Source organism: Tiliqua scincoides, chromosome 1 (assembly GCF_035046505.1).
Source record: "Tiliqua scincoides isolate rTilSci1 chromosome 1, rTilSci1.hap2, whole genome shotgun sequence".
Lineage (NCBI taxonomy): Eukaryota > Metazoa > Chordata > Lepidosauria > Squamata > Scincidae > Tiliqua > Tiliqua scincoides.
In genome coordinates this window covers 67,997,542-68,023,690 of record NC_089821.1, presented here as the reverse complement: position 1 = coordinate 68,023,690, position 26,149 = coordinate 67,997,542, and the positions used below count along the sequence as shown (strand labels likewise).

At 45.4% G+C, this 26,149-nt stretch overlaps 2 protein-coding genes across 2 annotated transcripts; both read right to left on the bottom strand.

Annotated features, from left to right (window-relative positions):
* Window positions 1-7,608: 7,608 nt before the first annotated feature.
* LOC136644554 (olfactory receptor 5AR1-like) lies at window positions 7,609-8,568 on the bottom strand. The gene has a single exon (XM_066620548.1). The coding sequence runs from the start codon at window positions 8,566-8,568 to the stop codon at window positions 7,609-7,611; it is 960 nt and encodes a 319-aa protein (XP_066476645.1).
* Window positions 8,569-22,132: 13,564 nt separating this feature from the next.
* Window positions 22,133-23,125, bottom strand: LOC136644547 (olfactory receptor 5AR1-like). Its single transcript, XM_066620535.1, has one exon. It carries the CDS (start codon window positions 23,123-23,125, stop codon window positions 22,133-22,135), a length of 993 nt encoding a protein of 330 aa, XP_066476632.1.
* Between the last annotated feature and the right edge of the window lie 3,024 nt (window positions 23,126-26,149).

The following is a 26,149-nucleotide window of genomic DNA, read 5'->3' as shown; positions in this document are numbered from 1 at the left end:
CCTGCCCATTGGCTAGGCAGAGAGGAGGAGCCTGGGCCTGGAGGCTCCGCTGGGCTGCCAGCCATTTGGGCCCCAGTGGTGGCAAGAGAGGGAGCATTTTTGGAGCGCTCCCTCTGCCTCGGGCCTTTTGCCTCTCCAGTGGATCCTGGCTGGTTGCGACTCACAGTCACAGTGAGCGGGAGTACTTTGAAGGCTTGCTGGTGGGTAGCTGTTGTTTTGTCCCATTTTTGGGGCAGTGGAGCGCAGACCTGTAGTGTGGACGGCCATGTGCAAGGCCTTCCTCCACCACAGGCTTGCCCCTTGCTCTGTCAGTGGCTTGGGGAGGCTGGTGGTTGCAACGTGTGAGTAGAGCCTTGTAGACTCACCATCGGGCAGCCTGTTTTTGCTTGCCCACCTGGGCAGTGAGGAGGGATCGCCTGAAGCAGGTGACGGAGACGTCAGGGCTTGAGAGTGCTCCACATGGTGCCTCGCTGCCCCCAGAGAGCAGCAGAGAAGTGGTGCAGCCTGGGATAACGCCTGAGGAAGTCAGGGGTATCCGGACCTGACAGAAAGGGGGTCCCCAGACCTGGGTGACTCACCCTACATCATCTTCACCAGTATCCTTAAGTGAAGAACGGAACCACTTAAAAGGGGAGTTCCACCCAGTCGTAGGTGTTCTCACATATAAAAAAAAGTGAAAGGAGGGGGGTGGAACTAAAGGGGAAACAAGTAAAGCCGTTAATCAAGAATTTGGAGAGGAGACAGAGGTATTATTGAGGAAGTCACTGGTGATTTTAATGGGGAGTCCTCACCGGGCAGGAGTGTATCTCACTGGTAACACATGCTAGTATGCGCCAAAGGAACAAGAAATCAGGGGGCAAAGCCCCCCAGAGACCCACCACCCTCCTCTGCCTGTCTCGTCCTCCAATGATGAGGAGGAAATTGCGGGGCTTAGAGCTATAGTTGCAAGGGTGGAAGCACTGGAAAAGGAGAGAGCCCTAAAGGCTGGCAGGCAAGGTGACGGGGGCAGTACATACGGCGCCCTCCCCCACAGATTAGGAGATCTAGTAGGAAGGGGAGAGATTAGAAAATGAAGCAATATGTATCTTCCAGGGTTTCAGCCTTGGAGGGTGCAGGTGCTTCCCATGCCACCGCAGGACCACCACCCCCAAAGGATGAGCAGGAAACAAGGGAGGCCCAGGAGCAGCAGCAGGAAGCTGGGGGCTTTCCCTATACTCAACATGAGTTATGGTACCAGTATTTTGCCAATTCCAGGGGTGGATGGCTCTGGTGGGCGCCTGTGAGTCCCGTATGGAGACATTGTGCTTCTGCTAGGTGGCCACTTGGCGCTTTCCGTGAAGGAAAGAATATGGATGCAGGAGTTTGTAGACTTATTCAGCCTACTCTGAAAGGAACTGGAACCGGTTCAAAAATTAGGAGACCTGCCACCTCTCTTGGAGGTGTGCAAGCGGAAGAAATTGGAATAACTGGTTGACGGGCTATATTATATGCATGGCAAGTTGTTTTACAGATGCAGCCTGCAAAGGCTGACACATTGATAAAATATTTGGGCATAATTCACAGAGCATTCAGGGAATATTCAGGGCTTGCTTGGTTGGATTATGATGACCATTTTAGACTTTGAACTTGCATGTCCCCACCCTCAATTGGTTCATTCCCCAGTGTGAGCTTTGGGTACAGATTATAGTTCCATCCAGGTTAGAGAAACTGTCCAGTTGGAGTACTTCCTCAAGTTTTGATTTCTTCCCAGGGACAGGTTAATGCAGGTGCGCAGACCGAGATGCAATATCAAGCACTCAAAACCCTGCAAGCCATCCATCATCTCTTGCAGCTTGCAGCCATAGAGCCTATTCTAGGGGTTCAGATCAGTGAGAGAGAGTATTCTCACCTCTTCACAGTTCCAAAGAGGTCAGGAGATGTCAGTGCCATCCTTGACCTGAAATGGCTAAACAGGTGGATAAAACATCAGAAGTTCAAAATTGAGACTCTCAGATCTATCCTGCTAGCCATCAGGAAAAAGGACTTCCTTGTTTCCCTGGACCTCCAGGATGCTTATCTGCATGAGCCCTTCAGACTGGCCCACAGGAGGTTCCTGCACTTGTTACCAGAACCAGCACTTCCAATTAAAATCTCTTCCTTTTGGGTGGTCGGCTGCCCCCAGGGTCTTCACAAAGATCCCAACTGTTCTCATCTCCCATCTTAGGCTCTAGAGGTTGCAATCTTCCCCTACTTCAACAACATCCTCCTGAGATTCTCATCTACCACTCAGGGAAGGATGCATCTGGACCTGACCTTAACAGTCCCTGCACCAATATGGCTTACTGGTGAATCTGGACAAGGGTCACCTTCTTCCCAGGCAAACTCGGGAGCACCTAAAAGCAGTCATCAACACCCACAGTCACAAGGTCTTCCTTTTCCAGGGACAAGATCCTTTCCTTTGCCAGGTCAGTTCTTCGCTCTTGCGGATTTGATGTACTCACCCTAGCCAGACTTCTGAGAATGTTCTCGTCTTACCAGGGCATCGTTCCATGGGTGAGGTACAGAGCAAAGGCCTTATAGCACCTCCTCCTTCTGTTTCAGTTCTACATCACACTGAACCGCAGCAAGCAACTCAGTCTTACTCTGGTGGTCCACAGGAATTACCTATAATGGATTTGACCTTGTACTCTGAAGTCTGGCTTTCCTATACAGGTTGTCTAGGGGATAGTCTTGGACTGTCATCCATTTCACAGATGCCAGTATGTTCGGCTGGGGGAGCTCATCTCCAGGGCCAGGTAGCCCAAGGTCATTGGTCACAATCAAAGGCCAGGAAGAGTATCAACAGTTGGAGCTAAAGACAATCCTTTTGGCATTGCAGGCTCTTGCTGCAGACCTGAAGAGCAAGGATGTTTTATTCTACATGGACAACACGACAGTGTGTGTTTACATCAGTTGTCAGGGAGGGACCAAGTCAGTAGCCCTTCAGGGACTATCGTGCCAGATGTTCCTGTGGATCAAGAAGAACCTGTCCTCAGTCTCAGCCAAGCATGTTCCTGGAATCTCCAATATCGCTACAGACTGGCTCAGCAGACAGGATCTGGACCAGTCCGAGTGGAGGCTTCATCACCTGTCCTTCAATCTGATCACCAAACAGTTCGGGAGGATGATTCTGGACCTCTTTGCCAGTCAGAATTCTCATTGGCTTTCAGGGGTCTATTCAAGAAGGTGTCACAATGCAGAAGGTCTCAGTGCCCTGAACATCAGATGGCCAAGAGGTCTACTATATGCTTTCCCTCCTTTCAAAGTGCTACAGAAGGTGATCCTCAAGATTCGGCTGGAATGGGCCGAGATTGTGCTGGTGTCTCCACATTGGCCAAGGCCTCTGTGGTTCCCAGATCTCCTGGAATTGTCTGTTGCCTGCCTTCTTTGTCTCCCACTCAGGCTGGATCTGGTCAGTCAGGGTCTGATACATCACCTTCAGTCAGATCTTCTGCAGTTGACTGCTTGGAGGCTGAGCGGAGGGGTCTCCCCCACCTAAGCTATTCTTAGGTGCTAATGACCCTATTGTCTGATAGATGTAACTCCACCAATAGTGTTTATTCCACCACATAGAAGATATTTTCTCAATGGTGTGAGCAGCACAGCATTCAGCCTTCCAGGCCCAGAGTTAAGCATCTTCTGGAATTTTTGCAGTCAGGGCTTGATAAGGGCCTTAGTACTGCGACTCTCAGGAGACAAGTTTCTGCCATTGCCTCAATCCTAGTTTTCCCAATGGGTAGGTCTCTGTCATCTCACCCTCATGTCAGGACGTCTGTGAGAGAAGTGGCCTTGGTGGATGACAGTTTGAGCCTGTGACAGTTTGGAAGGTGTGAGCCAGTTTTTGGCTGGGCAGTTACTTCACGGTGAACCAGAACAGTTTTGGCCAGCACAGTACTGAAATAGCATAGACTTTGGCCAAGAGCTGACCTGTGCAATGAACTGGGAAATATCCTGCAGCCTACAGCTCTATTGACATGCTGTCTTAGGCTTCAGGAAGACCATTAGGCCAGACAGTAGGTTACTGCCTGACCTGGGCTAGGTCCACTCCATTGTGGATTAATGCAGAGTGGGTATGAGGCTTGGCACTTGCGTCCCACTCAGACTAAAATAAGACCTGAGAATGCCGGAGGGGAATGGTGGGAGGAATATTAATAGGTGTAACACGCTAAAGCTGAGTGGGCTGCAGTGGAATCTTGGGGCTGACCCAACATCAAGTAAGGCTCCAAGGATAAGGAACAACAATGGAGGCGGGAGGGGCAAGCATGTTATCCTGGAGGAGTCCCCTTTGGCACGGGTCTTTTCATACTGGGGGCCACTAACTGGATACACTGAGGAACTATTTCATAAGAAATAGTCAAATTGTGTAAAAGGCAATGGCCTGGGTTAGGTATGGGCAGGCCCAAACTGGGAACTTCTGACAGTGAAAAGTTGAAGAAACTTAGGCAAATCTTAAAGGAAAAGGAGAAAGGGGAAGAACGCTGGTATTCATATTATTGCTTAATGGCCAGTGTATAAACAGGAATAAGGGGCCAGATGCCTCTTAGTTTAGCAGGCAACCATAAGAAAGCAACAAAAATGGCAGAATGGCAGCAGCCAGAAGAGCCTAGGATCGGATCGATGAGACGCCATTATTTTCCTCTTGCTTCACTGCGGACAGCCTGGCTCCACCCACTTTGACATCAGAAGGAGCAGCAGTTGGCAAGGTGTTGAGCTCCCAGAAGGTTGAGGCTCTGCCCATCCTGACTATGCAACAAAATCTGCTGTCAACCCTCAAGTGCTGAAGAGCCATCTGGATCCACTGAGACCCCAGACCATGCTGTCACCAGCACAGGAACACCACTCTGAGGAGTTGACACAGCTTGGCCAATACAAGCACCACTTTGAACTTCACCTTGTAGCAGTAGCAGTTAATGGCAACATTCAAAATAGGATGGTGTACATACCATTCTCCACCATGGACATATTAACTTGGCAAATGACTACCACAAGTTGAGGGATGATTGTGACAAAGTGTGCAAATTTTTCAGGTCTATATTTGCCACTCGTCACCCTATCTATGTGGATTGCCAGGTACTTCTCAATAACCTTTTGATGCTGGATTAAAAAGGACTAGTTCTCAAATCTGCATGGAAACATCTCAGTGATCAACAGTACACCCCTATTTCCTGATTAGGGACCCAGAATGAGACTGTAACTCTGCAGACGGCAGGACATCAGCTGAGAGAAGCAATACTTTATGGGCTGCAACCTGCTGAACAAAAGACCTTTAGTTGGGAGAAGGTGCTTCTATGTGTAAAAGAAAGGGATAAACATCCTTCAGAATTCCTGGCATGTCTTATCTCCAGTTTTGAGTGCCATATGAACATTGACCCTCAAGAAGTGGAAAATCAGTCTCACAACCACAGTACTCAGTGTGCAAGCAGCCCTGAATATTAAAAAAAAAAAGTCTTCAAAACATCAATGGCACAAACAGGGGAAATCTTTGAAAGAATTTATCTTGACTGAACCAGCCTCCCATCTTTTCCTTACCCAAGGTTGGCCTCCCAATCCTGCATACTATCTTTTGGAAAAGACTTTTGTGACTATGATGTCTCTATCCATAAGAGACCCCAAGCAAGAGAAAAAAAGAGAGGTCAAAGTCTCAGGAACCACTTGGGCGAGACCAATGTTCCTTATACAGAAAATGAGCTCACTGGTGAAGGAATTGCCCTCAAAGAACCAACTCCACTGACCGTGGGATGGTAGGCAAGGGGGGTGGAGTTCCCAGTGATGCAAGAAGGGGAGAGGGGTCTCATCATCTACTGCATCTCCTGCAGTAACTGCACCTCTTGCCCCATTCCGCTTCCCACCCTCCCTGTCCCAACAGTTCCCCTCCCTGTTCCCACTGCCAACTCACCAGCGCCAGTGGATGGTGACTTCTACATCAGCCATTGCACTAGCAGCCTATTGTGGTCAGTGGCAGAGCTGTAGGCATCCTCTCATTTCTGCCAGTGGAGCACAAGGATAGGATTGGGCTGTGGGATTGGCATATGCTAACCAACTGGGGATCTGAGCCCTCCTGATCACATCAGAGAGCGGGTAGGAACACTCAGGTGGTTGTAAACCATCCAATTGGACAGATCTATAACTTCATTGAACCTATGTTAGATAAGGTCAAGACCAAGTATACTTGCATTTGTTCAGATCTAATTCTCAGGGTGAACTTGTGCTTGGCCAGTTTAAATTCTCCAATTCTATTCCAGTTATATTCCAGCTCAGAGACAATCTTAAAGGACTGGTTCAGACACTTTCAATTGATTTATTGATTTAATAAATTTATGTTCTGACTTTTAAGAACACAGGGTGGCTTCCAAATTAAAAAAAAAAATACAGTGAAATTACAAGCAGCAACACTGCCACTAACAAAAAGGAAAAGTATTAACAAAGTTGCATCATGCTACATTAAGAGCCAACAGTGATTAAATTCTACCATAAGAAGCCCTGTAGGATAAAAAGTCTTTAGCCAATGTTTTATTATTTACAGAGGAGGGCTGGTGGATATCCTTATGAAAAGAGTCCCACAACTATGACATTACCACAAAGAAGGCCCTGTTTCTAAGATCCACCAACTGAAGAGTTAGTGGCAGGTCAGAGTGCAGAGAATGTGACGCTGATCTGAATCCTTAGGCTCATGTGGATAAAGGCCGTCCTTAAAATCAGGGGTAGCATCAAGGTTTGGTCAGGTTGGGCACTTAGTGAGGGCGCCCATCTGACTAAGCCCACTCTGAACCACTCTAGTATCAGTGGTAACACACAATGTGCCATGGAGGGGGGGGGGAGAGCACCATTATAGGATGGAGTTCCAAAATCCTGATGCCACCATAAGAAAGAAGGTAGGTACACCCCAAGTCCTCTTGGGTTTACAGGTAATAAGCAGCACCTTGAATAGGACCCAGAAGCATCTTGGTAGCCAACAGAGTTGGTACAACATTGCTGCAATGTGATCAAATCAATCGGTTCCTGAAAGAATTCTGGCTGCTGCATTCTGTACCAAATGAAGCTTCCGACAGTGTTCACAGCCAGCCCCGTGTTCACAGCCAGCCCCATGTTAAAGACACAATGTCACTAAGGTATGGATTATCATGATCAGATCCGCCTTCCTCAGGAAGGGGCACAGACGGACCAGCAGTTGAAGCTGGGCAGATATGCTCCTGGCCATAGCTACAGTCTGATTTTTTAGAGGCAGGGCTAGATTCAGGAACATGCCCAAGCTGTGATCTTTCTGGGAGAGTGCCACCCTATCCAGCATAGGCTTCCATTACAGAATTGATGTAAAAATCATGCATAAAGAGCTTTCAAAAACTTAGAGTTGATAAGTTAATTTCCCCCACCCCTACAATTCAGTAAATTCCCAATTCAAAAAATAAGGAAATTCTGAGTTCAAAAACCATTAAGAGGGAAAAAAAGATGCTTATGCATGCACAAATTTTTTTTTAAAAAAAGCACAGAAATGGTAAATTAGGATGCTCACCTTAACTTTGGCACAATATAAGCAGTAAATGTGTTTCTGGTGAAAAAAGTCACATCATTCAATCTTCCTGAAAACTATTGTTACTTCGTCATACTGCCACGCACCTTCCTGTAAATAGCTCCCAAGGCGTCCTTCACTTCCTTGTTTCTCAGGCTGTAAATCAAGGGGTTCAGCACAGGGATGACAACTGTGTAGAACACAGCAAGAATTTTCTCACTCACATCTTGGATGGAAGATTCATTGCTAGTCTTGGGTTGGAAATGCAAAATGAGAATGGCCCCATGGAAAATAGTGACAGCAATCAGGTGGGACGTGCAAGTGGAGAAGGCTTTGAGTCTGCCTGCAGCTGAACCGATCCTCACAATGTTGGTGAGAATATATGTGTAAGAAACCAGGACACTCAAGATGGTAATTACTTCTACAAGACCAGCCACGTAAAAAATCAGGAGATCATTGATGTAGGTATCAGAACAAGAGAGTGATAAGAGTGCAGTGATGTCACAGAAAAAATGATTGATCTTCAGCCCACAGAATGACAGTCTGAAGGTGAAGACTGTTTGAATGAGAGAATGCAAGAGCCCAAGTAAAAATGACCCAGCCACCAAAAAATTGCAGATTTTGGGAGACATAAGGACAGGGTACAGCAATGGTTTACAGATAGCCACATAGCGATCGTAGGCCATTGCAGCTAGGAGAAAGCACTCTGAGCTCCCCAGACCTATAAAAAAGTACATCTGCATTGCACATTCAATGAGAGAGATGGATTTTTTATCTTCCAGAAAGTTCGCTAATGTCTTTGGAGCAAATACGGAGGAGAAGCATACATCCAAGAAAGACAAATTACTGAGAAAAAAGTACATAGGGGTGTGGAGCCTGGGACTGGCCCTTATTAAGGCTATCATCCCCAGGTTTTCAAGCAAAGTAGCTATATAAATAGCCAGAAATACCAAAAAGAGGATGATCTGCAATGTAGGATCGTTTGTTAAACCTGCAAATACGAACTCATTGACCGTGGCAGTACTGTTTTCATCAGACATCATTCCCATACTTGGTTTTAAACCTGCAAAACACAGAATCATGGAACTGGTAAAATGGTAGTTTCTTCGTACTGCATGTAATCAAATCATGGAATTTGTTGGAACAAAAGTGGTAATAGCTACTAGCTTCCATTCCTTTGCATGAAAGTTGCTACAGCTCTGTGAAAGAGAAGGATTTCAGCATCTAACCTTAAAATGCAACTTTAATGACAGTCTCTATATGTCTTGAACTAGATGCTGGTAATGAAGTGGACAGGTAAGGGTTGTCCCCTTCATCAGATATCTGGCTTGCTAGTATTGGAAAGCATGTGCTGAACTGGGTTTGGTAGGAGGTGGGTGCCAGCATCTCTCATGCATCCCTGCCAAAGCATAGATGGTTTTGGAAAGTACTGTCAATTTGTACAGTAAACTGGCTTTATCAAAAGCAATTTGAGTTTTTTGATAGATCAATGAATTGTTCTGAATTGGGCTGCTGCAGGTATAAGTATACTTAAAGACAACAACAACAAAACAGTATCTGCAAATGTAAATATTTAAAATATCTAAATGAAGAGCATATATGAATGGGAATTTTTGCATGCTCATTCATTTTTTTTTAACTTTTAAATTGCATCAGAATTTTCTTCCACAAAATATTTCAGCTGTAGCCTCAATGGTCAACTCTACCATGAGTATACAGAAGACAAGTTATCAGTGCATAAACTCTGTAGATCTTTAACCTCTGAAATAAGAATTCTTGAAATAACTCAAGCAGATCAGTTCTTTCATTTCTCAGTGCTACAGCAAAACAGGAAGCCTTAATATACACAATCTTTTACAAACTGAAGCTTACCTTAGCAAATAATAGTTGTGTAGCTGTCTGATGTATAGATGATCCACTGCAGCCAAAAGAGAGACTGTGGCTTCTACTATGACAGCAGACCTTGGTAGACACACAATAGAGAAGATTTTGTGTAAAATGTAAAAACATGAATCAGATGTGCCTAACCATAATAATAGACAATTCAAAAGTGTTTTTCTACCCTCAGATCTAAACTACAGTATTGTCCTTCGAATCATAAGACGATTCCCGTCTAACTCTGTAGCATGTAACTTGAGCTGCTCTGCTGTACCTTCTTCTGTTTTCACAACTGCTTCTGCCTAAAATGTTCACTTGCCAATCTCCACATGGAAGCGACATGCTTCCAACCCTTCTTATCCTGCTCTTTCAGAATTGCTAGCATCAAAAGAAACATCTGATCTGAATTTGCATAAGATTCTGTTGCATTTTTCTCTGAAGTATTTCCGTTTGGTTGCCCTTGAATAAGTTGCAAATAAAATGTGGTCATTTTTCTTTGGGTGTTCCAATCCCCTCTAAATTCTCCTAGACATTCAAAGAACTAACAAGTTACACATCAAGCATAATCAAAGCAAAGTTAGAACAGTGCCTCATGGAAAATGAGATGCCAGGAGCCTGAATCTGGAATGAAATGCTACTGGTGGAACTGATTTCCTGAGGGGCAACCCTGTTGATCCAATGCAGCAAAATCAGTGAAGTGTACTATAGCATGTTAAAGGCTAGCACATTCATCATGGCATAAACTGGAACAGAGCCCACTTTTCAGCTGTATGAAATGCTATCCTAAATTACAGGTTATATATACTCATAGAAGGTACGTTTTGACGCAAACCTTATCTCTCAAAAGAACTGCATTCTTGAAAGACTCCTCAGAATCAATTGTAATCATCTGAGGGAGACAAGAAAATGCATCTTAAATAGTATATATTTTAAGACTCCAGTGTATGCACAGCAACTGAACTGAACAGTGCAGTAAAACACACCAGAAGTCAGGTTCAGTGTGGGTAGATGAGAATCCAAAAGGCCTAGAGCAATGGTTCCCAAACTTTTTTAACTGGTGGCTCCCTTGACCTACTGGGCCATTCACTGGTCATGACTCCCCATTAGGGCTACAGTCCTATACATTATATAAGTCAGTGGGGTTTTCTTTGCAAGGATTCCATGGCTCCCCTGACTGGTCTCCATGGCTCCCTAGGGAGCCACAGCTCACAATTTGGGAACCACTGGCCTAGAGCAGGGGTGGGCAAACCCTGGTCCAGGGTCCATTTGCAGCCCTCAGGGTCCCCCAATCCAGCCTGCAGGGAGTCCCCAGTCTCCAATGAGCCTCTGGCCCATAGTAGACTGTTGCAGCCCGCGCTGGCCTGCGCCTGCTGGTTGTGACTGCCAGACACAAGCTGTGGGCTGAGTTAAAACAAGGCCTTTTATAGTCTCCATGTGTTGTCTGCTTTTCCCTGGTCATTATTTTAACCCCCTCTCCCATTGCTCCTGAACAACTTATGTCTTCACGTATTTCTGGCTTGGCCTGTATGTTTTTATTGTGCAAGAGGTGTGTGGCAAACAGTTAATAGTTCTGATGTGGTTCTATATGCCTGTATTATAGTTCTCATGTGTATTATAAATAAGCTCAGTAACATTCATTTGTTCATATACCATATTTTTCGCTCCATAAGACGCACTTTTCCCCCCCCAAAAAAGTGGGGGGGGGAAGTGTGTGCGTCTTATGAAGCAAATACTGCAACGCTGCAGGCGTTCTCAGGGGCAGGAGAGCCTCCTCGGCAGGCAGCTGCGGCGCTTCTGTGTGGACCGGGTCCTGCCTCCCTGCCGCCTCTGCGTTCCCATGGCTGGCACCGCAGCTTCTCCGGGGCGGGACCTGCCCCTGCACCGCGGGTGCTGCAGCGGCCTGGAGGGGAGCAGCGCTACCTGCTCCGGCCCAGCACCTCTTGGAAGACCCCCGCCCCGCCCACTCATGGAAGAACTCGGCCACGATCTCGGCGCTGCCCCGCAGGGTGATGCCCTGCTCCCGGCTTTGCTGCTTCGCCATCGGGAGGGGGGGAGGTGCCTGGCGGAGAACAAAGCCCCTCAGCCTTCCCGCCACCCGGTTCAAAACTCAGCCCAGCTTCTTCAAGTCTCGCGAGAGCGCAAACCACCCGCGTCGTCTCTCAGCCCGGGTCTTCACTGCGCAGGCGCACCGGGGGCAAGGTCCTCATTTGCGCAGGTGCCACAGGGGGAGGGCAGGCTCGTAAGTGTTGCAGCCTGGAGCTTAGTGTCTGAATCCAGCCACGCCACTGCGCATGTGCCAAAGCTAGGCTTCAGTAGTGGTTTTTATGCAGGGATGGACTGGGTGGGGAGGCAGGAGAGGTAGAGCCTCCCTACCTGGGGTGTGCAGTGGGTGGGGGGCAGGTGAGGCAGAGCCTGCCCTCCAGAGTCCTTTGAAAAGTGGTGCCAGTCTGAGGCACCCAAGCACCCCACAGAGCAAGGAAGGAGGGAGCACAGAGCGTGTGTCATTGATTTAAGACAATGCTCAGTGCAGGTTAGTGCAGGTTATTGGTCAGTGATAATGCGCAGGCCAGCGGTAAGTGACAACGCAAATGGTCAGCGCTCAGTGGTAACACAAATGGTCAGCGCTCAATGGTAATGCAAATGTTCGGCGCTTAGTGACAACGCACTTGCAGAAAAATACTACAGTACCTCATTCTACCAGTGCAAGGATGATAAAGCAGAAAAGGCTCGCATATAAAATTCCTTTTAAACTAGAGGTAGTAAAATATGCTAAGGAGCATGGAAACAGAGCAGCGGAGAAACATTTTGGGCCTCCTCCAACTGAAAAAAATGATTAGAGTGGAGGAAACAGGAGGATCAGCTGCAAAAAGCAGATAAAAGTACCGGTAAGCACGCTTTCCGTGGGCATGCTGCAAAGTGGACACAGTTGGAGGTGGACATGAAAGAATGGATCATACGTCACCGGAATAGTGGCTTCTCTGTCTCGACAAAAATGATCATATTTGAAGCGAAACGCATTTCTATAGAGAAAGGCATTCAGGATTTTACAAGATCACCATCATGGTGCTACAGATTTATGAGGCGATGTGGTCTTGCTATGCGGACCAAAACTAGAATTGCGCAAAAAATGCCAAAATAATATGAATCTAAGATTCTGTCCTTTCATAAATTTGTTATTGATGCTAGGAAGAAAAATGGCTTTGAAATTGGCCAGATTGGGAATATGGATGAAGTCCCGCTAACCTTTGATGTGCCATCTAATAGGACTGTAGATCTGAAGGGTGCCAAAACCATCACTGTGAAAACTTCAGGGCATGAGAAGACCCATTACACAACTGTGTTGTCCTGCTGTGCCGATGGCACCAAATTGCCACCCATGTTGATTTTCAAAAGGAAAACATTTCCAAAAGAAGTGATTCCGCAAGGAGTTGTTGTACATGTACATGAGAAAGGTTGGATGGATGAAAATGGAATGAGAATATGGGTTGAAAAGGTGTGGTCCAAACGTCCTGGAGGACTTCTGAAAAAACCTGCCTTATTAGTGCTTGACCAGTTTAGAGCACATACTAGCGAACCAACAAAAAAGTGCTTCAAAGAAGTGAAGACTCATCTAGCTGTAATTCCCAGAGGTCTTACCAGCCAGTTGCAACCTCTTGATGTTTCCATCAACAAGCCATTTAAGGTCTTAATGAGAGAAGAGTGGAACAAATGGATGGCTGCTGGTAATCATGATCTGACATCTACTGGACGAATGAAGAGGCCCACCATCACTCAAGTTTGTGAATGGGTGAAAACATCATGGGACTCAGTAAAGGAGGAAATCGTTGTACAGTCATTCAAAAAATGTGGCAATGCCTTAGATGGAAGTACCACCATTCAGAGCGTGATACCATAGTCTTTTGAGACTGAAGACGGTATCTTATATGAAGTCAGCGAAGAAAGTGATGTCAGTGATTGTGAGCAAATGAGCTTCATAAATTCTGACTCTAGCGATGATGAGTTCTTGGGGTTTCCAGAAAACTAGAGTACTCAAACCTTTAAGTCTCTCCATTTGTTAATGACAGTGATAATGGTTCTTAATGCCACTGTTGACTGCTGTTCACTTTACATGGTTCAAATGTTATTCTGTTATAGTTTATTAAATATTTTATTACACTATTTGGTTCAGAATATTTTTTCCCTGTTTTCCTCCTCTAAAAACTAGGTGCGTCTTATGGTCAGGTGCATCTTATGGAGCGAAAAATACGGTAAGTTTGGTCTAATGTATTACTGTTGGCAACCTTCAGTCTCGAAAGACTATGGTATCGCGCTCTGAATGGTGGTTCTGGAACAACGTCTAGTGTGGCTGAAAAGGCCAATTTGGGAGTGACAATCCCTTCCACACTGGGAGCAAGTGCAGTCTGTCCTTGGTCTGTCTCCCTGGTTATGGGCCTTCCTTCTTTGCCTATTTGCCTCAGTCTGTTGGCCAAGTGTCTCTTCAAACTGGGAAAAGCCATGCTGCACAGCCTGCCTCCAAGCGGGCCGCTCAGAGGTCAGGGTTTCCCACTTGTTGAGGTCCAATCCTAAGGCCTTCAGATCCCTCTTGCAGATGTCCTTGTATTGCAGCTGTGGTTTACTTGTAGGGCGCTTTCCTTGCACGAGTTCTCCATAGAGGAGATCCTTTGGGATCCGGCCATCATCCATTCTCACGTCATGACCGAGCCAACGCAGGTGTCTCTTTCAGCAGTGCATACATGCTAGGGATTCCAGCATGTTCCAGGACTATGTTGTTTGGAACTTTGTCCTGCCAGGTGATGCTGAGAATGCGTCAGAGGCAGCGCATGTGGAAAGCGTTCAGCCTCCTCTCCTGTTGTGAGCAGAGTCCATGACTCGCTGCAGTATAGAAGTGTATTAATTCATGTAAATTTATTTAAACTTGAAATTTAAATTAATTCTTTTTTCCCGGCCCCCAATGCAGTGTCAGAGAGATACAATGTGGCCCTCCAGCCAAAATGTTTTCCCACCCCTGGCCTAGAGGCAGAAGGAATAGTGGGTAAATGGCCAGGTTCTGGGGTATGCAGGAGAGAATGTGGGGACCAGAAGCAGGGCTGGCCCAGCCATGAGGCCCAGTGAGTGGCTGATTCAGCCAGTAGGGAATGGAAGGTGGAGAACTGGCAAGGGATGTTCCACTCCTGTCCTCGACCTCCCTCGGCCTGCCTTGGACTCTGGTGTTTCACTGTGCACTCCAATCCTCTTCTCACTTACTGACAGCAAGCAAAAAGAGGATTGGAGCGGCAGCAGCTCCCCTCTTCCTCCAGTGCTAATTCCACGAACAGCAGTGCTAGAGGAGGAGATGGGGCTGCTATGGCTATGTTCTGATTGAAACAGAGGGAGGAGAAGAAAAAAGGAGGTGTGTGGGACTTGGGGGCACCCCCATATGAATGGGGGTACATACTGGCAGCAGTGTGGAAAGGTCGCAGCTTAGCTTGATCACATTATACTAACTTTAAGAGTGGTAGACAAATTCATGAGGAAGAAGTCTTCCAGTGACTATTGGCTTAAAACATAACCCCCTAAAATGTAACAGAGAGTCTGGTCCAACAAGAAGCTGACGGAACATACCAAGATCCAGGTCTACAAAGCTTGCGTCCTGAGTACACTTCTGTACTGCAGCGAGTCATGGACTCTTCGCTCACAACAGGAGAGGAAACTGAGCGCTTTCCACATGCGCTGCCTCCGACGCATCCTCGGCATCACCTGGCAGGACAAAGTTCCAAACAACACAGTCCTGGAACGTGCTGGAATCCCTAGCATGTATTCACTGCTGAAACAGAGACGCCTGCGTTGGCTTGGTCATGTTGTGAGAATGGATGATGGCCGGATCCCAAAGGATCTCCTCTATGGAGAACTCGTGCAAGGAAGGTGCCCTACAGGTAGACCACAGCTGCGATACAAGGACATCTGCAAGAGGGATCTGAAGGCCTTAGGGATGGACCTCAACAAGTGGGAAACCCTGGCCTCTGAGCGGCCCGCTTGGAGGCAGGCTGTGCAGCATGGTCTTTCCCAGTTTGAAGAGACACTTTGCCAACAGTCTGAGGCTAAGAGGCAAAGAAGGAAGGCCCATAGCCAGGGAGACAGACCAGGGACAAACTGCACTTGCTCCCGGTGTGGAAGGGATTGTCACTCCCGGATTGGCCTTTTCAGCCACACTAGACGCTGTGCCAGAACCACCTTTCAGAGCGCAATACCATAGTCTTTCGAGACTGAAGGTTGCCAATACAATACAATATAATTTTATATATATTGCAGTCACAACATAAGGCACCCTTGACTTGCTACTTTGCAAGTAGGATGGGTTTTTTTGCAGGGAATAAAGATGCAAGTATGGTGAGAAGGAAGGTAAGAGACAGGCCAATTGAAAAGTCAGTTGGGTTAGACACAGGAAGTTGGTCTCATGAGAAGGTAGGATAGGCAGGAAGCAGGAACCTCCAGGTGGGGATTTGAAATGGGACAGCTGTTATCTGGAGGGTGCACTAGGTTTGTTGGAAAGGTTTTCCAGATGTTTGTGGAACCAAGTGCAGGGTGGTGGCCTGAACCAACTCTTGTATAGAAAGGCTGGTGGGATTTCAGCACTGTATGCAGCAGAGTCAACCATTATGAGAGATGAGTTTTCACTGGTGAAGGGGCAGTGAGTGTATGGTGGTAAAATGAGCACATGGTGCTAGGCAGGGCCGATGTTGCAGGAAGCAATGTTCAAGAGGAAATTAGTAGTACAAGGGCAGTTGGTAATGAAGAAATTAGCCTGCCTCGGGTATCAGGAATGCAGACTGAGGCTCTATGGTAGCTATTTTCAACCTTTTTCATCTCACGGCACACTGAGAAGGTGCTAAAATTTTCAAGGCACACCACCAGTATTTGGATAATTGACGAGGCACATCGCAGTGCTGTTTGGGGGCTGCTACCCCCGGACGGTCCTACAAACATATGACCCTCCCCAACTCCCATGGCACACTGGTTGAAAATCGCTGCTCTATGGAAACCGCGGAATCCATCACAGTGGTGGTTCAAAAAGATTTTTTGCCTCAGTTGATTTGAAGGAAGTTTACCTTCATATACCAATCAGAAAAAAGACATCGCCAGAACCTGAAGTTTTTGTTATGATCACTCTCACTACTAATACTCTCACCCTTCCATTTGGCCTAGCAACCTCCCCAACTGTTTTCACAAAAAATCTGTTAGCCCTCATTGCGTTAGTGCACCAGCAGAGCATTTGTGCATATGTGCATCTCAGCGACATCCTGCTCAGAGCACCTTCCAGGGAGAAAGCCTGGGAGGACACTTGAACCATGATTCTTTACCTCAAGCAATACGGCTTTGTGGTCAATTTTCAGAAAAGTTCACTGTCACCCACACAGTCAATAGAGCAACTTGGGGTCAGGATACACATGATCCTTCACACTGTATTGCCTTCAGAGGAAAGGAGAAATTCATGGAGCTGATCTCAATAGCTAGAAAAGCCACTCAGATTGATGTCATGCTGCTCGCACATCTGTTAGGGGTGAAAGATGTAGTACCTTGGGCACAGCTGCAAATGAGGAAGCTTCAGTGAGTTCCTCAACCACATTTTAAAAAGATAGAAGCCAGACAACCATTTTCTTCTGTTTTTGAAGAATCAGTTTGCCTGGCGGTGCAACTCAAGTCGCCTCTCAGTGTTGATGTCCTTGCACCTTCCAACCAGGAGATAATCACCATAGCTACTTGTCTCACAGGTTGGGGAGCACACATGACCAGGGATCTAGCACAAGGCACGTGGTCCACATGGAAGTATTCCACCCTCCCACTTTGGTGGTGTAGGGTTCTGCTCTCTGTAGCAATAGGTTACATGTGGGGAGGTAGCCAGGGACCTCTTACTTTGTTCATCCATGCCATGCTGTGGCTGCAATAAGGTGTGAAGGAACTACATGATGTTTTTGGTCCTTTACTGTTGCATATTTTCTTGGTCATAAGTGCAGGACTCTCTAAGAAAGTCTGAAGACCATTTTTGCTGCTGATTTTTTCTTTTTTCAAGACAGATTAACGATGAAGGTGGAGAGCGTTTGTATCTTCCAGCTCAGATATGGATACTAGGAGCGCGAGCCCTCCATGCAGGAGGGTCACATACTCTTCTTCAGTCGACACTACCTGCCTCCAGTGTGAGAGCAAACCCACAGAAAGGAACGCCCCCTTCCTCTAAGAAGAACCAGAATTACTGAAGGTAAGAAATTCTTTATTTTTCTTATGAAGGACAAAAAGCCAGGTTATGCACCCGTTTTCATTATACGTACCTCAGATACAAGATAGATATAAATGGTGGGAAGGTCTGTTAGAGGACATCGCTGGTGTTCCTAGGCTTTGCTTTCGCAGCTGTGAATGGCTCTGAAAGTGAGAGGAAGGAGCAGCTTTACACTGGCGTTCAGGCACTCAAAAAACTTAGCATTTTGCCACCCCTCTAGGAACGCCAGTGGAAGACCTGAGTGAAAACTATCGCCAGCAGGTCCAACAAAGAGAGAACTGTGCTTCTGCAAAGTTCCCAAGGCAGAGTATATGGGGGTGGGGGGAAAGCTCAGCCTGAAGGGAGAGTTGTTATGGGGCACAGGAAGAGTTTCAGTGAGAACTTCCCAGTCAGCCACAGTAGCTGAATAGAGAGAGAACCACTAGAGTTGTACAGCTGCTTGACAGGATCTGTATAGAAGGGTATATTGAACTCCTATGCTGGTGATCGTTTGCCATTTGCCTTGAGCTATTGGCAGGGTGACCAGACATCTGATTTTACCGGGACATGTCTGGGATTTCAGCCTTTTGTCCGACTGTCCAGGAAATGTGCTTGAGTGTCCTCCATTTTGGCTTCTTTTCCCTGTGAGCCGAGCATGTCCCTGCTGGCAGCCTTTTCTGATGAGTTCAGGATCCTGTTGCCTAGCAACCAAAATTAGGGTCCAACAGTAGCAATCTCTGATAGTCTCATGATACAATCAGATGCGGGAGAGAAGGATGTGAAGCCGAAGTTAGCACATTGCATGGTATGGTCTTTGCAGAGCGTTTGTGAAGGCTTTTGCAGTCACAAGGAAAGGAGAGCCTAGCAAAGGAAAGACAGCTTTAAAATATCAAGCCCCTTCAAGAAAAGAGCCCAGCGTGGTGGAGGCAGGTGGAGTTGGACTCGCTCAGCAGTCATCAGCAAGGATAGCCCATATCTTCAAAAACAAGTACATTTTTTTTTTTTTTTTGCTGTATCTCATTGCTTACTTAAGTTTCTAACTGGCTTATTAATTTTATTGCTTTTACCGGATGATCTGTGCTGCATTGTGTGCAGCACCAGCAGGGATCTTCGAATTGATGTGTGCAGCAGAGCCCTGTAACTCAAATTTATCTTGCGGTGATTAGGTGTTTTTCTGCAAGAGTCAGAGTTTCTGGCTACTCTCTAGTGACGTGTCCTCTCTAGGCTAGTTTCCTGACAAAGTTTTGAAAGAGTTACAGAACAAATCATTGGACTTAAAAAAGACATGGATTTTAATCCTTCGACACTATCATGGTCTTCCCACCCAAATTGTTGGATTATTGCTGGCCATGAAAACTTACGGACATACATTAAAGAAGATAAGTTTGTCAGAAAAATACAGTTGAATACAGGTGGCGTTTCCTGACTTGCTCAAACTCCAATTCAACAGTTAGTTTTCTAGAAAGATCTGGGATATGTCCATTCTTTGAGCCAAGCAAGGTCAGCCTAGAAGGAAAACTGACATTCAATCACCTCTTCTTATATACACTGCAATGCCCAGTGAGTCTTCTTAGCCAAGACCTGATGTGCAAGATGCAGGCCACAATACATTTTAATACAGATAGCTTTGAACTGAATGTTCCCATCCATAGGATGCACCTTCTTGTGGAGAAAGAGAAGAAAAGGGAGGAAAGGACAGTGTCTGTGATAAAACAGCTATCAATCACTCCTAGAGTTTTCCAGCTTGTACAGATCATGTTACAAGAGGCTAGCCAATCAGAGAGCCGGTGAGATGGGTCCAGCTACAGAATCACCAGACCATTAGAGATTCTCTTCCTCTTTTCCTGTGTGCTGAGCAAGACTGAGCAAGACAGAGAGAGCCCACTCTCTGGGGATCAGAGTGGAAGGTTGCTAGGGAGACCCCCCCAGGTACATAGACAGAGACCAAGTAATAGCCAGAGACTGTTAGGTTATGTTTACTTTGGTTTGTCCTTTTCCTACAAACGCTGAAAGGTCTTGGGCTAAGCCGAGTTGCAATCCAAGTTACAGCCCACATATGCAATGGCCTCCACTGGTCCCTGTCCCCCTCCCCACCAAGGTTTGGATTATGACTCCTATGAGAACCAGATCTCTTGGGCTGGTGGCAGCCGACTAGAACTACCGAGTCTTATCCCATTAAGTTACATGTCCAAACCCAGTGGAAGAGCAGGGGGTGAGAAGGGGGTGAGTACCTGGCACTAGGCTCTACTGCCCTAGACTAGTGGGTGGTCACTGGAAGCCCCCTTGTTCTTCATGACAGTGACATTGCCAAAGGAACTCCTAGTGAACACAGAAGTATGAGCAGGCAAAAAACCCAGATGGGTAGCATCTTTGACTCCATTTTATATCTAAGTCAAGCCAGGGACAGTGCTTCTAAAGATCCTTCAGTACCCTATTTACCAAGAAGCAAGGCATAGATTAAAACCAGTTGTATAGCAGTTCTTGAAGTATGGGGTATTGGAAGAATACATCTTGCCCTGTAATACACCCATACTAGTGATGCATAAGCCAAAGTTAGATCCAGCAGGGGATCTGGTGTATCAATTTATTTAAGATCTGAGGGCAATAAACCCTTTGAATTAACAGCATAGACAAGATATGAGCCTCCATGATGTCAAGGAGAATTGAGAGATTCTAAAAGACCTCATTAAGGTCACCTGCCTCCTAGTACCAAAATTCAATTTCCTACCTTCACAATGTTAAATAATTATAATTTCATACCATTAGATTCCATTATTCACCCCATCTAGCGGTTGGTAAAGAATCTATAGTGTCTATACCAGCCATTTTCAATCACTGTGCAATGGCACATTGGTGTGTCATGAGTGGTCAACAGGTGTGCCACAGGAATTTGGGGGAAAGTAATTTATTAGTAGGGCCAATGGGAATGTGAGACTTCCACTGGCAGCAGGGTGTGCCTTGTCAATTGTCAAAAACCTGATGGTGTGCCTTGACAATTTTAGTGCCTTGTCATGTGCTGTAAGATGAAAATTGTTGAAAATTGCTGGTCTATACCAATGCATTCTGAGGCAACAATAGAGGAGCAAGAATCTGGAAGTGGGTCTTTAAAGCTATTTTTGCACTGATTTGGTATCCACAAATTTTTTTTATTCACTGGAGGTTCTGTTCCGGAACCTCCATGGATAACAAAACACAAGCTGTACATGCTTTTGGTGTGAAAGATGTAAAGTTAGCTAGGCATTTGGAGACATCGGCTGTGTTTTCTGGTGGATCCAACAGAATACAGAACAACTTGATTGAAGCAGTCAGTGATGTCATTCAGGACAATATCCAAGAGATTAATGCAGCCCCATTTGTTGCAGTGGAAGTAGACAAAAGTACAGCTCTGCTTGCCTCAGCCTGAAACCAGTAATGTTGGCTTTCCTTCCAGCTTGCCCCTTGCTCTGTTTCCTCGTCCTCACCTCTGCTACCCTATGCTGGCTCTCCAAGACCAAAGTGCCAGGTGATGTATTTGGGAAGGGCTTTTGTCTTGCAATGTCTGAGCACCAATATAGTCTTTTCAGTCAGATATGTGCCAGGGGCGGAGAACAGCATTGCCAAGGCTCTCTCTGGTTTCCAGGGGGAGAGCTTTCAGTAACTGGCCTGGAAAGTTTGCCAGAACCCTGAGCCCATGCCAAGCTGGCTATGGAACCTTGGCTTTCCAGGGCCCAAAGGGTCATTTGGGCTTCCCTAGCTGTTTCAACTAGGGTTAGTTACCAACATAAGATCCCAATTCACAACACTTTGGACTGAGCACTGACTGGAATGGTGCCATTGGTGGCATGATGGAGAGGACAGAAAACACAGTGGGAGGAGGGCTCAACAGTTTGCCACCCCTCCAACTTGCCACTTGATATGACACTTTGAGGTCACTTCATGTAAATGTGAGCCTGCCCTTCCCCTTGCCATATTCTGTGAGATGGTTCCCAACACAAAGATAAAGTGTTAACCAAATGACAGGCTAGCCCTGTAATTTCATGGAATTTCCAAATAGGGGGGTTAGGAGTTTTATTGCAATTCTGTACACATTGTGTTTTGATTTTTAATATAAACTGGTGTAATTCACCTGAACTTTAGGACGAGACAACATATCTAAATGAATAAATACATAAGATGCTTGAACATTACAGGTTTACTATAACCCACCTCTAGAACCACAAACTCACCAGGACCCTTTATCAAGTTTATTGGTTTGTACTTTCCCTTTCCAAGGTAGTTTGAACTTAAGGATAGCTTGTTAAAGGGAAGGTGCATCTGGCATCCTAAACTTTGACAACATCTTTGTAAAATGTCTGTGTGTGTGTGTGGAGGGGTGATATTATTTAGAACACACACGCACCTCCAGGATGCTGATGTCTTGCCTTATGTTATGCATGATTATATTATCTTTCACCACTTTACTGTTTGCAACATCTTTTCTTCTATTCTACAAATGGGTAGAGTTCCTGGACCAAGTTTTATCAACAAGCAGCCCCTTTTTGCTTCTCCCAAATGTTAACAATTACATCCATAATGGCATGCCCTGATATATTCTTTTTGAGGAAGTCTCTAAAAGCAACCTTCACATCTTTGTTCCTCAGGCTGTATATCAACGGGTTCAGCAGAGGGATCACAAGCGTGTAGAACACAGCAAGGATTTTGTCTGTGTCCAAGGAGTAGCTAGAGGAAGGGCGCAAATACATGAAGAGAATTGTCCCATGGTAAATGGTGACACCTGTAAAATGGGAAGCACAGGTGGAAAATGCTTTGCTTCTCCCATGGGCTGAGTGGATTCTCAGGATGGTGGCAAGGATGTAAGTATAGGAGATAAGAACTGTCAGAACAGTAATGATTTCGATTACTCCAACCAAGCTGAATAAAAGAATTTCACTGATGTATGTGCTGGAACAGGAAATGGATAACAGTGGTGTGATGTCACAATAGAAATGATTGATCTTATTAGACCCGCAGAAGGATAGTCTAAATGTGAAGATGGTGTGAACAAGTGAATGGAAAAGCCCAAGTACATATGATCCAACCACCAAAGGGATACAGACTCTAGGGGACATGAGAACTGGATACAACAGTGGGTTACAGATAGCCATATACCGGTCATATGCCATCACAGCCAAGAGGCAGCACTCGGTGGTCCCCAGAGCTATGAAAAAGTACATTTGTGTTGCACATCCAGCTAGAGAAATTGACTTGTTATGTGCTAAGGAGTTGGCCAACATTTGGGGGGCAACCACTGAGGAATAGGAGATATCTAGGAAAGATAAATTGCTGAGGAAGAAATACATTGGGGTGTGGAGCTGAGAACTGGTCACGATTAAGATAATCATGACAAGGTTTCCCACCAGGCTGATGATGTAGATGACAAGAAACACCACAAAGAGAATGCGCTGCAGCAGGGGGTTGTCTGTTAATCCTGCAAAAACGAATTCAGTGATCACTGTTTGATTTCTTTCAGACATTTCATCCAAAGCGCATTACCTGCATAGGACAAATACGTTGAGAAAGAACATAGGGTTTGATATCAGTGAGGTTAACAATTACCTTCATTCTTTTTCAGGTGGAAATTCTGACATTGTGGCTAAGTCATTGTTTGTAACTACCCCTGCAAAAAGACACCCGAGAAACAGAATTTATCTTTGTACCAGTAATATGTGGTTTGTTAAATAATCTGTGTATCCCCTGCTTTCCCCTATTTTCCCCCTGCCCTCTGCTAACTAGGCAACAGGGATCTTTTAACGTGGTGGTTCGCATAGATTTCATGGGGGGCATGGAGGGAGAAGCAGCTGTCCCCATTTATGTCAGCACATCATCCCTCCCAGTGGCTGATGCCTGTGTCTTGCTTGTTTTCCTTTTTAGATTGTGAACCCCTTGGTGACAAAGTGCATCTGTATGTCGCTTTCATCACATCAACTGAACTGAGAACTGTTTTTGTTGAAAATCAGTATAATAGTAACAACATGGAGTCTTAGGCATTATTGTCATGCTGCAAAGGAAGGAAGGAAATGTTTGAAACATTTATTTTAAAATATTTATATCATGCCTTCCCTCCATAATGTGGTGCCCAAAGCAGTTTTTCAAAAAACGTAACTACAACAAAAGTAAATAATTAGAAAACACACACATTAAAATATAGCACATACAAGCAATCATAAGAAAGCCAATGGCATAAATCAGGGCTTTTCAAATTGGGGGTGTCATGACACACCAGCCAGAGAGCCCTGGCCACTTTCCCCTTAAGGGGTGGGGTCAGGGGGGAGGCAGAGATGCGATCCCCAGGATCACGTCACTAAGGGGGTTGCAGGGTCTGGGATGCACTCACCAGTCCCTGCAGCAGCCTGTCCGGGGTGTGGGGAGCCCTGTGCGACCCCCTGCAGGGCTCCCCAGGACTTAAAAAGGGAAAGCGTAGCAATCGTGCTCCACTTCCAGTCTAGCGGAAGAGTCCAATCCCATGCATGCCTACTCAGAATTAAGTCCCATTATAGTCAATAGGGCTTACTCCCAGGTAAGTGTGGATAGGACTGCAGCCTTACTCATGTTTGGACTATTCTCCCTTAAATCCACTGAATCCATTTTAGTTAACCTATGCAAGTCTAGGGAAGATGATTGAGGTTATTCAAGGAACAAACCAAGCTCTATTCTGTAAGGCAGTCTGGACATTTATTCATTGCTTGCCTTGTTGAAAGTCATGTCCTTCACATTGATCCATATGCACATATGATTTTAATCAACATTTCAAGTGCTTTTCTGGGTTAATCCTCATAAAGGGAGACTGGGAGAGACACTGACTTACTCAAGGTCTCCTCATGAGATTTACAGCCAGGCAGTGCTTTGCACATGGGTGTGCCACCATACTGTATCCATGGCACCACATAACTGTAAAAAGACTGAGCCGAAAGAAAGAATCCAAAGGGATTGTTCCGATCATTCAGTGCAATGCTTATCAAAAGATTTTTATCTGTCAATTCTAAATGTAAGTTCTAATTTTCTGTTATAGTATTTAGAGTCACCACTTCTTTGCTTGGCTTTGGAGTTACCAACCTCAGATGACTTCAGTGGTCTCCCACATGGATGATCATATTAAAGAACTACGCAACTATGCATTTTGGCCATATAATACACAGCCCACCAATCTTTTTCAAGCAACAGGCACACTGCAATACAAGACAGATGAGAATATGTTTTAACTTGGTAGGTCAATAACATTGTCCCTTATCCCACCACTGACTAGTGTTTTATTCCTTTAGTCACAATTTTTCTCTAAACTAACGTTCCACATTTTCATAGCAATCTGTAAATCACATTCATTCATTCTTTATTTACAGTCAGAGACCCAACAGTCATAAAACATTTAAAACATTCATAAAAACATTTTAAACAAAACTTTTATAAAAAGAAGCAAGAATCTTCTTATGTGTTCTTTGTGCTGAAAAAAGGAACTTGGTCACTGATTTTGTTATGGACTTATTCTTATGAGCTAAGATATATTTTAAATACCACGTAAAAGTCCTGCCTGGAAAATTACAAATAGGGTTAATAAAACTTATACGCTCGTCCCTGTAAAAAATACATACAAAAAGAACATGTTCCAAGATCTCTATTTCCATATTATTACAGGGACACAACCTATTTTCATATGGCACATTATTATAGCGTCCTTCCAAGACTGCAGATGGAAGACAATTAAATCTAGCTCTTGTAAAAATTTGCCTATATTTTGACAATATAGTTATAGTGTCTAGATATTAAAGCCTTTGATTAAAATCTGTATATCTCACCTATGGAAGGGACTGTTGAAAATCCTGGATGGTTCCTATTTTCAGCATATTACTACTGTGTTTTATTTAATCTGAAACCTACTGGGACTGAGCCACGGCAGATTTTCAAATCTCAACAGAGCTCTTAAGAAAGCAATCGCTGCCTTCTGTGTATGAATCTATAATTTGTTTTGCCTAGTCTATCATTTCTGCATTAAAAACATTCCTATAAGAAATAGTAGTCTCTGCTAAAATTCTGATTCATTTTGTCAGAAGCTATATGGAATAGCTGAGAAACTGCTCTATAACCTTGAATTACGACTGACTTGTCATTTATAAGTGCAATCTAAGAATACTCAGGTACCCTCTGTTCCTGTATGTTCATTGATAACAGCAAAGTAGTGGTGGGTGGAGTTTAGCCCATAGGAAAAAGAGACCTTCTGTGAATTGTTTTGCTTGCTAGAAGGGCCAGCCTTAGGAGCTGTGGGGCCAAATGAAAAGCATTTTTGCAGGACCCCTACTATTTACCAGGATGAGCGACAGTAGCAAGGCACCCGGCAGAGGCATCACCACCAACTGCTTTAGGGGGGATTTCAAGCCAATTGAACCCATGGGTGGGCGGGCTGTCTAGCAGCAATACTCTGCTCCCCACACTCTACGTGGAGCATCAGCTACAGAGCTAGGTGCCAGCTACAGGCACTACACTCATGACCACTGTGCAGGGCCCCT

What these genes read in the sequence shown, in the direction of transcription:
- LOC136644547 (XM_066620535.1), bottom strand. Translation starts at nt 23,125, where the DNA reads ATGTCTGAAAGAAATCAAACAGTGATCACTGAATTCGTTTTTGCAGGA.
- LOC136644554 (XM_066620548.1), bottom strand. Translation starts at nt 8,568, where the DNA reads ATGATGTCTGATGAAAACAGTACTGCCACGGTCAATGAGTTCGTATTT.